Below are 11,436 nucleotides of genomic sequence, written 5' to 3'. Positions count from 1 at the left end.
GGTTTGAATAAACTTGTATCCTATAACTACAGAAGCCACAGGCTACAATAGTGACTTCAAGGTTTTAACAAAGACTCGTGTCCTGTAAATACAGAAGCCACAATTTACTATAGTAACTTGTTGATTATAATAAAGACTCGTATCCTGTAACTACAGAAGCCACAAGGTACTGTGGAGACCTACTGGTTTGAATAAACTTGTATCCTATAACTACAGAAGCCACAGGCTACAATAGTGACTTCAAGGTTTTAAAAAAGACTCGTGTCCTGTAAATACAGAAGCCACAATTTACTATAGTAACTTGTTGATTATAATAAAGACTCGTGTCCTGTAACTACAGAAGTCACAGGCTACTATAGTGACTTGTTGATTTAACAAAATACTCGTACCCTATAACTACAGAAGTCACAAGCTACTGTGATGACTTACTGGTTTGAATAGACTTATATCCTGTACGAAGAAATGGAGCTTGTATACTTTTATCAAAAAATGTAACTTCTTGTTTCTTTGCATTCACGATCCGAAGAAAAATAACGGAAGTGTTCTGAGTCAAGAGTAAATACAACCAAAATTAAGAGTAACAAACATTTTTATTTCTTGCTTTTGAAGTTAATACGTCATGCTGTGTTGTAGGCTACAGAATGCACAATTCTTCTAGTGATTCATGACATGCACACGTTTTACTGAAATCACGAAAATACAAATTGCAACGTTAAGTGTCCCTTATGTGACGTCATTTTAGTGTCTCCTGACTGACTGACAGATAACCCACTACTGGATAGTAGTGCAAGTAGTTGATAGAGGTGACCCTTCCAGGTGGCCTTCGGATCCTTTTTGGGTAAATTATTTCCTGTCAAAAAATAGTGTACACAAGAATATCTCAACAAAACATGACTTTAAGGAAGATTCTTAATTTCACAGACTATCAGCTCTAACTTTGAAGGAGATTCTAACTTTTACAGTATATCAATCAGACGACAAAAGCACATTGTCAGATTTTCTAGTGCCTGAATAATTTCGTGCTGAAGAAAAAGACAATTAATAAAATTGTAGGAGTTTTGTCTGTCCACTGTATCTCAACTCTGTCCATCAGACATCGAGTCTTCTACTGCTAATATAATCTCGTACACAAAAACAAGACAAACAATATACTATTTGGGAATCTTACATACTCTGGAACCCAAGAAATAAGCAGGGCAGAGGTGGTATCGCTATATCTTTCCAATCTTTAGAATTCAAGTGACAGAAATCTGTTTCCACTTATATGTTTTTCTTCGAATCATTTTCTTGGTGAGAGGTTTCGGTTTTGTATCGTGCATAGGAGAAAAAGAGCTCAAACCGGATCAACTCCTTTTTTTTATATATATATTGGGAATCGTTTATAAACGTGCATAGCCCAGTAACGCTGTCTCACCTGAGTGGTTCGGACTCGTGGTCTCTTCAGGACCATATCTATTGTGATCGTGTAGTCGTTTGTTTGCAAACAGATCACGCCATGAAAAGGTGAATTAGCCCTAGGGACCGGATTGAGGAGCTGGAACCTCTCAGAACGATAGCTGTTTTGTCGGCTCGTTATTCACGCTCTTAAGATTTCTGGTAGTTTTCTATATCAAAGTTCTGTACACGTACCTCGCGTTCTTCTCGGCCTTTCAAAATAGGCAACCGAGAGTACAAAGGAAATGCACGGGAACTGCAGCAAATATTTTGAGAGGATGATGGTTTAACGCTAATGAATCCCAAAGGAGTATCATCGGCTACTGATCCGTGATATTAGCCTATCAATACGCGTCTAAACATGGCGGTTTAATGTCGTTTGGTTGGTCCAGATGGCGCAGCGGTGGAGAGTTTGATCCCGGCAGGGTGCCGTAAGGATACGTCACGTGCAAAATCTACTTACAGAATGGAGAGTCTTAGCTGGTATTCTACATCAGTAGTTTCTTTGTAATTAAACATTGTAACCATAGTCACTGACTCGTTCTATGTACAAACAGATCACGTGTGTGGGTTGCATCATTTAGTAAACCACTAGATTAGACGCTGAACCTCAGCAAGTTACAAGACAGATTATTGTATGGCATGAGGAGTTTGAAACAATGTGTATATCACAATTAATGTATTACTATATACTTTAATAAGTTTAAACTATCTCTATAACACAGCTATAAGAGTAAAATTACAAAACCCAATCTCTTATACTGTTTAGTAATAACATCTGAAAATTCACTATTATGTGTTGGTGATTAATGAAATTAAAAACTGGCTATTTACAGTGTTGACAGATAGGATTCGAATATCATATGATATTGATTAGTATAATTTGAAACCTGACTATAATGTAGTAAGTGTTGTATACATCATGTAAACACTACTTCATTTAAATGCTAATTCTTAAAAAAAAATATGTTGCATACTAGATTTAAACGCTAATTCTCCATAAAAACTGTGTTATATACTTGATTTAAACGCTAGTTTTACATAAAAATTATGTTGCATACTTCATATTAACGCTAATCTTTAACAAAAACTGTGTTGTATACTTTATGTAACCGCTAATTCTAAATGAAAACTGTGTTGTATGCTTCATGAAAACAGTTCTAAATAATAATTGCATTGTAAAACGTAATTATTGTTTACAAAAATTAAAACTGTGTTGCACATTTCATGTAAACAATTCTAAACAATAATCGTATTATAAACTTGTAAACAATAATTACAAATTAAAACTGTGTTGCACATTTCATGTAAACAATTCTAAACAATAATCGTATTGTAAACTTCATTAAAGGCTGATTCTAAATGTAAACCGTAATCTATGTAGTATACTTTACGCAAACTATACTTCTGAACGGAAATTGTTGTATACTTCTTGTAAACGCTAATTCTGAACAGAAATTGTGTTGTATATTCATGTTTGACAACCAGGGACAATTGTTCCTCTACAGTCCATACTTCATGTAAACGCTAATTCTAAAAAAAATCAGTTGAAAACATCATGTAAACGCTAATTCTCAATATAAGTTATGTTGTTTACGTCATGTAAACACTAATTTAAAATAAAAACTATGTCGTATACACAGTTTTTTGTAGAATTATTGTTTATGTGAAATATACAATACAGTTTTCATTTAGAATTAGCGTTTACATGACGTATATAACACAATTATCATTTAGCATTAGCATTTGAATGAGGTATACAAAACAGTTTTCATTTAGATTTTGCGTTTATATGATGTTGTATATGCCATGAAAACGCCAATTCTAAATGTAAATCACGTTATTTACGTCATGTAATCACTAATTATAAATAAAGAATATGTTGTATACTTCATGTAAACAATAATTCTAAAAACACTGTGTTGTATACGTCAGGTAAACGCTAATTTTAAATGAAATTCTGTTGTATGCGTCATATAAACGCTAATTCTAAATAAAAATCGTGTTGTATACATCATATAAACACTAATTATAAATACAAAAGATGTTATATACGATATGTAAACGCTAAATCTAAATAAAATTGTGTTGTATACTTCATGAAAACGCAAATTCTAAATGAAAACTGTGTTGTGTACTTCATGTAAACAATGATTGTAATACAGATTGTGTTGTATACGTCATGTAAACAATAATAGTAATAAAAACTGTGTTGTTTACGTCATGTAAACGCTAATCCTAAATGAAATCTGTGTTGTACACGTCATGTAAACGCCATTTCCAAATAAAAATTGTGTTGAATGCGTCATGTAAACGCTAATTCTAAATGAAACTGTTTTGTATACGTCATGTAAATGCTAATTCTAAATGAAAATTTTGTTGCTTAATTCATTTAAAGGCTAATTGTAAATAAAATTGTGTTGTATACTTCATGAAAACGCAAATTCTAAATGTAAATTATGTTGTTTACGTTATGTGAATGCCAATTCTAAATAAAAATTGTGTTATATACGTCACAAAAACACTTATTCTAAATAAAATCTGTGTTGTATACTTCACGTAAATAATAATTGTAAAGACTTTGCTGTGTATATCATGAAAACGCTAATTGTAAATGTAAATTATGTTGTTTACGTCTTGTAAACATTAATTCTATATGAAAACTGTGTTGTTTACGTCTTGTAAACATTAATTCTATATGAAAACTGTGTTGTATACTCCATGTAAACATTAATTCTAAGTAAAAACTGTGTTGTATACTCCATGTAAACACTAATTCTATATGAAAACTGTGTTGTATACTCCATGTAAACACTAATTATAAATAGAAATCTGTTGTATAATGTTAGGATTTAAAATACAATCTTTTGCCAATTGTCAAAATAAAAAGGCTGTATTTATACTATTAAGAAATATAAGTAAATACTATGTTGTTGTTGGGCTTAGGATTCTTCTACAGTAGGTGTCTGTGACTTGTTAGCGATAAATTCAACGATGAATAATCAGCACACACTTTATTTGTTTTCAAATAATATATATAATCAGAACAAGTTAAACATATGTACAATAAAGTATTCACATTATAGAGAATATACACGTATCTTAAACGTTATATCAGTATATGTATAGTTCTCCTCTTCGTGTCAAAAGTCCACTTAGGCCTGTTCAATTACTTTAGAATATCAAATGACAAGTCTAACTACTTTCTCTAATACTATCGCAATATTAGTCTGGTGTGATTCACTTACGATTGTGGTCTTCTTTCTTCTGAAGATCCTATGTTCCTTTTGTCAAAGTTCACACAGGCTGATTCAATTACTTTAAAATTTTGCTTTGACGGAATAAACTTATTTCCCTTTCCACTGTTACTTGGTGTTAGTTTCACTCTAATATATATTTCAAACGTTAGGCCTATGTTAGTCATTAGGCCTATCACTTTTATGTTACTTAACTTCACACCAACTATATTTTCTTTGCTTTTATCTGTCTAATATTGTCTGTCTTTTAACTCTTATTATAACAAAACTTAAAAATAATAAAATATTCACTCAAAAACATAAATTAATCACTAATATTTAAACCAAACAGTCTTTTATATCATGGCACCATTATAAACTAGCTCATAAATATTACAGCTGTAAAATCATTTTTCAATGAAGCAGCCTACATATGCAATCTTAATATCTAGGTTCAACTGTCATATTATGCTGCCAACAATGGTTTTTTTGATTGATGTTAGAAACCAAGTAGAATCATGTTGATCAAGAGTTCTATTCCCTGCTTAAGACCCAGTGTAAGACTAGAGATTAAAACCTAATGAGATCCTGAAAGAGAGTAAGATTTTGCCCATAATGTGGAAAAATATGTATTTGGTTATAGATTTATTATCAAGTTGCTAAACTATGTTATTTAGTCTGATTAGTATTCCTAGAAAAATCAACATTTACTAACTTAGTTTGTTCAGATGCAACTGTAGCTTCTTCATCTCTACTTTTCTCTGAACTTTTATGAATAAATGCATCTAGTTTCTGGTCTCTACAATCTGTACGAACCATTTGGTGGTCATAGACCTTATTACTTGTACGGCTGGTAATTGACACAGCACCAGTCTGATTAGAGGAAATACGAGCACTCGGAAGTAGGGCCTGTGAAATATACAGAAATAAGAATCAGCCTTTTTGATTGCATGATTCTGATGCATAAAAGGTTAAGCCATTAGGTTATGTAAGAGATTATTTTACAATGGCTATCTAAATATATATATATATATATTGCTCATCGAGTGTCTTCTACTGATTTTATTATCCTGTTGCACAATCAATAAACATGTGGTATGGCTATCTAAACATACATCCCTCATCAAGTATGTTTTATTGATTTCAGTATCCTAAATTGGACACGAAGCTGTAAAACTTCTGAGGCAATTAACATTAATAAATCTATAAAAGTATATTGTACTTTTCAGAGTAATTATAAAATAGTGAATATTTAAAATTTTTTAAACTTCTAAACATATTATTTTCAACATTACCAAAAATTCTTCTACATCCTTGGGTATGTAAAAGTGCTTATTATTCAATTAGATAAGAGATATGTCTTGCCAAAACTAGACTGAATACAAAATTGCTGCAAACATCATATAAACTGAATAAGTAGAAAACTACATATGTTCTACTTATTTTTGATATGTTCAATGTTTTTTTTCTAAGGTTAACACAAAATTATAATAGTATCAAAGAAATTAACAGAGAATTTGACACATTTGAGAAGAAGTCCAAAAATTAGATAATGACTGATAAACTGAAAACAATTTGCAGCTCTACTTGTTAATTTTATGTCAGTTTAGAGTCACATTAAAACTAAGCCTGCTGTTAAACATGCGTTAAGCCCCTACAATAAGTTGAATTTTTAATAGTTTAATTATGATTTCCGTACTTCAAATGGGACAAAAAGTTTTACATAATTTTATAATATGAGAAAGAAAGACTAATACAATCATATATCTAAACACATGATGACTTTTTCAACATTGAATCCAACCACTTGACTTGTGTAAGTAAAAGGAAAGATGTCATACAAAAAGGCCTATCAATGTAAATTTAGGTACCACATTCTATGCTAATTATAATATTAGTTTTACTTCCACAAAGAGACTTGTGAACAGAGATTAAATTTGACAAATGATGAATCGCCACTGCCATACAAGTCCAAGTATGCTTGGTCAATGTTGTTTGCTACATGTGAGTATGACAAACACTTCTTTTTTTTTGTCTGGTTGCTAGGTTTGGAATACACATACATAAACCTTTTAATAAGAGACATAACAGAAATCCATATATCTCAAGTCTTTAATGTCTTACATGCAGGAGTTATAGCATTTATGAAAAGCACAAACCTAATAAATTTCATTAACCAAGCTAGATCACATTTTGATTTCTGTCAGTCTTTGACACCAAGTATTGAGTTGTCCTTATCTTTAAGGTCAATCAGTATTTTCTAGATGATAATTATAAACCAAAATTTTAAATAAATGCAGATAATGTTCTAAGTCTTAAAATACATAAATCTTTCAATGTTCATGACACAAGGTTTTAAGTTAACTTATGTTAATTATTTTTTAAATACAAAGAAGTAGTATCCTCAGTGAAAGTCCTTTGACCATAATGTTGATCATATATTTCACACTATTTTACAGGGATATATATATATATATACACCATTTATTTTGTATTTTCGTATTTTATGATGTATTAGCTGCAAATAGTTTTTATTATGCAAGTTTCATGAAACTATGGAAATCACAAATGCAATTGGTTTCCCATAAAGCTCTTCCATATTCTGAATTTTTACACTCCTGTAGTGGGCTAACTATAAAGACTGTTGGCTGTGGTGTTTCTTATTAACCCCAATTAATAGATTACTTTTTTTTATGTTAACGGTACCATCCTAAGATTTTTACAAAGTTCTTTACAATTAATTTCTTTCTTAAGCAATATGCTTACCTGAGTTAGAAAATTTCTAGATGTGTTTGAACCCAGCAAACGAGCATCAACGGCTTGTTGGATTTTCTCAACAATAGAGTCCTCGTGTAAAAAACGAACTTCATGTTTTGTTGGATGTACATTTACATCAACATTATGACTGTCTATTTCTAGACTAAAAAGTCAAAACACAAAAGTATAATTAATTTTCTTGTTACACTATATTTCCTAAATTTAATATTCAAAATCTGTCTAATTTTGTCTATGATGTAAATATGTGATGTAAATATCAACTGAAATGTTATTTCTAATTTGCTGAAATGCAAATAAACTAGAAAAATACATAAATCTTAACAACATTAGCAGTTCAAGTTATATCACTAGGATACCAGAATATCACCACAAGTTCCTTTTATAATTCTCTTGATTCTGTAATATGGTTATCAGTACTTAATTTATAGAGAAAAAACAGTAAGTTCTGGATTCCTTTTGATGAGTGAGAGAGATGATGCTGGGGGGGAAGTAATGTAGTTGAATACATCAGTCATATATCATTTTATAATGCAACTGATGTAAGCTTAAAATTAATTACAGTGTTTCTACTTTTAGGTTTGAAAAATATCCAAAACAGGCTCTGGATCTCATATTAAGAGAGATCTGGCAAAAATTAAGCAATGACTGCTGTGGATTTTATATTATGGCCATATCTGTTTTTAAACTGAAAGTCATCTGTTTATAAAACAAAAATCAGGTGAAAATTAAACATAGATTGCCATGAATTTTATATTAAGTCAATATCTGTTTTTAAACTGAAAATCGCCTGTTTATAACATAAAGAAATACGAGTCTAGCAGATAGTAATAACTGGCATAATTTTTGTTTATTGTTAGGCACAAAGCTACACAATGAGTGTTCTGTGCTCTGCTCAATGCAGGTATAGAAACCCAATTTTTAGTATTAGAAGCCCTTAGACTTACCACTAAGCCACAGGGGGTTATAGCTGGTATAACAGTTACAATAAACAGGAAATGTTATTTTTATTTTTTCCATTTGGAAAACGTTTGTGATAAATAAAATAAAAAATAGGCTAATTCAATTGAAAGTGGACTTCTGCATTCAAATGACACATAAATGTCTCATTTGATAAAGTTTTTAACAGAGTAAATCCACCAAGTTTTGGCTGAATATTTGGGTTATTTGAAAAACATATAAAAGTATCTTTAATATTGAGTTAAATGCATAAAAAGGTAGAAGCTGTATATCTTTTTTCTATCAATCTGATATAGTTTCAACACTTTTATACATTCTGATTAAGTACTGGGCTGACCAGATACTCAATTCTTCTGTTAAACTCAAAGATTTTGAAAGTTTTGTTTACAAGCATTTCTTTAACTTTATGGAAAATACATTTATTAAGTTAGTGATATTTGAGTCCTTAAGTTTATGAAAGGTGATTCCTTCTTCTATCAGGGAATGGATGGATAGTAATAATAAGTAGTAGTAAAAGGTTGTTAGGGATGACATGTACATTGTTTAAAAAATAATTTGACTGCTTTAAGAGGGATGTGGAGAATGCCATTTGCATGGGCCCATTCCATGTATGAGCAAATGACCAATCCCAAGTATTTAACATTTACCACTCTCTACATCATTACCTTACTCATGTTACGAATAAGATCGGAAATACAAAAAATGCTTGAAATCAAGTTCACTGAAAAGTAAAGGGAACAGTAGTTAAACAAATTAGGATAATAATGAAACTGACTGATAATTACATAAGATAAAGAAAATTTGAGTTACACTGTAAACATAAAAAAAAAGGGTAATTTCCCACTTCTATTTTTCTACATAGCTATAGACTTTGGTTTTATACTGACAACAGTCACCCTAACAAAACAGAAAATAAGATATATATTAGCACAAGTCAGTGGGTAAAAGAAAACAAATACACAACTAATAGATGCAAGAAAAGTTAATATAGATAACTAAGTACCCTTGAAAGAAAGCAAATATACCCCTTAACAGAAGTTGGTGGATTAAGAGAAATATAGCTCTTACGGATTATAGTTAGTGGGAAAAGTTCAAATCCTCAGAAGAAAGCCAAATGAAGACTGCATTTTGTTTCAATGACGAGAGATTCTTCAATATGCAAGCTTCTTTCGTTAGAAGTTAAATAAAAAATGTCAAAATGTCCTCTTTAATGGGAATACATTATTCATCAATGTTGGATGTTTTGATAAGAAGACTTGTACTGGGTTACATGCCAGTTTTGGATGTTTTGATCCTCAGTTCTTCAAATTAAATTTAACTCAAATATTTATATCCAGAGCTTTTCGTAATTATTCCACCAACAACAGACGGGTGCTTCAGAAAAATTAACATCCTCTTAACTTCATGAACAAGAATATTAAAAAGGCTCTCAAATAAATGCAATATTACTGATTATAGTCAGTGATTTAGAAATAAAACAATTTAAGATAATTAAAATAGATGGGAAGAGAAATAGCTTTTATAATTATAATCAGTGATCCTAGAAAGAAAACAGACAGGTTGAGTAAGGTAGGTGATTTAGGAAAAACATTAACTGACTGAAGACGGTGGAAAAAGAAAACAGTCGTCTTACTGATTATAGTCAGTGAGATAGAAAAAAACTAATTATAGTCAGTGAGATAGAAAAAACTAATTATAGTCAGTGAGATAGAAAAAAACTAATTATAGTCAGGGAAGTATTGCTAATTAGTATATACATCCAGAGATGAAAAAGTGAAACTATTGGAATGGAATAAACAAAACAGCACTTACAACACTGGACCATGAAATTCAATTAGTTTTAGTAAAAACGCAGGTCACTAATAGTAATCAATAAAGGTGAAGTAAAACAAATTTCATGAGAAAATCTATCAACAGACTGTAGAAAGAGAGACAAGAAAAAGAAACAATGGCACCTGTTTCAATGCTAAGCAGTTCATGATAAAAACAAATAATATCACTATAGAGTTTAAATGGTGTCACAGACCTGAGGAAAAAAACAGGTGGCTATGTCTAAGTGGATATGTACTATAACATACTTGAGGTAGAGAAAAAAGTGGCTACTTTTGGGTAGATATGTACTATAACATACCTGAGGTGGAAAAACAGGTGGCTACCTTTGAGTTAGATATGTACTATAACATACCTGAAGTAGAAAAATGGTTCGCTTTGTCTAAGTGGATGTGTACTATATCATAGCTGAAGTAGAAAAATGGGTGGCTACCTTTTGGTAGATATGTACTATAACATACCTGAGCTGAAAAACAGGTAGCTACCTTTGAGTTAGATATGTACTATAACACCTGAGGTAGAAAAACAGGTGGCTCCTACTATAACATACTTGAGGTAGAGAAAAGAGTGGTTACATTTGGGTAGATATGTACCATAATATACCCGAGTTGGAGAAACATGTGGCTCCCTCTGAGTGGATATGTACTATAACACACCTGAAGTAGAAAAATGGATCACTTTGTCTAAGTGGATATGTACTATAACATACCTGAGGTAGAGAAACGGGTGGCTACCTTTGGGTAGATATGTACTATATACAGACTCAATGCCTTTTCGCAAGGATGAACAGTCGACAAGACGATCTGGAAAAAGATATCAATAAAATATAGCATATTTCATAAGTATAAAAAGTAATTACAATTAATTACAAAGCCTAAATTTGCCTGAAAAGATAAATATCAACGATATCTTTAAACAATTATCTTTCTAACCTTAAAAAACAGTGCAACAACACACTTCTACAAAACAAAACTAATGATAGTTTTCATTTTACAAAAATGCTGTATACTTTATCACTAAAAGACTCATTTTCAGTTTACAGTGTGATGTTACAAATGTTTATTAGTCTTAGACTTTAATTCTAGAAAAAACAATTGATTTCTACTAGCAAAATCTTTTATAGGTCATCATATGATATTATCTAAACTCATTATCACACAAACATAAAAATGTGAAGAAAAACATTTTTTTGACATTTTAA

General features: G+C 30.9%; 1 protein-coding gene across 3 annotated transcripts in view; it reads right to left on the bottom strand.

Annotated features, from left to right (window-relative positions):
- LOC106458921 (DNA mismatch repair protein Mlh1-like) overlaps positions 1-11,436 on the bottom strand; it is a 44,649-nt gene that overhangs the window by 16,648 nt on the left and 16,565 nt on the right. For all 3 annotated transcript variants that reach the window (XM_013918491.2, XM_022385479.1, XM_022385473.1), the window contains exons 9-11: positions 10,945-11,038; positions 7,437-7,590; positions 5,386-5,579 (exon numbers count right to left, since the gene is read on the bottom strand). In XM_013918491.2, the coding sequence (XP_013773945.1) occupies positions 5,386-5,579; positions 7,437-7,590; positions 10,945-11,038 (442 nt within the window). The remainder of the gene's footprint in view (positions 1-5,385; positions 5,580-7,436; positions 7,591-10,944; positions 11,039-11,436) is intronic.

This window comes from Limulus polyphemus, unplaced genomic scaffold (genome assembly GCF_000517525.1).
Source record: "Limulus polyphemus unplaced genomic scaffold, Limulus_polyphemus-2.1.2 Scaffold25, whole genome shotgun sequence".
Lineage (NCBI taxonomy): Eukaryota > Metazoa > Arthropoda > Merostomata > Xiphosura > Limulidae > Limulus > Limulus polyphemus.
This window is presented reverse-complemented; position numbering and strand designations above follow the sequence as displayed.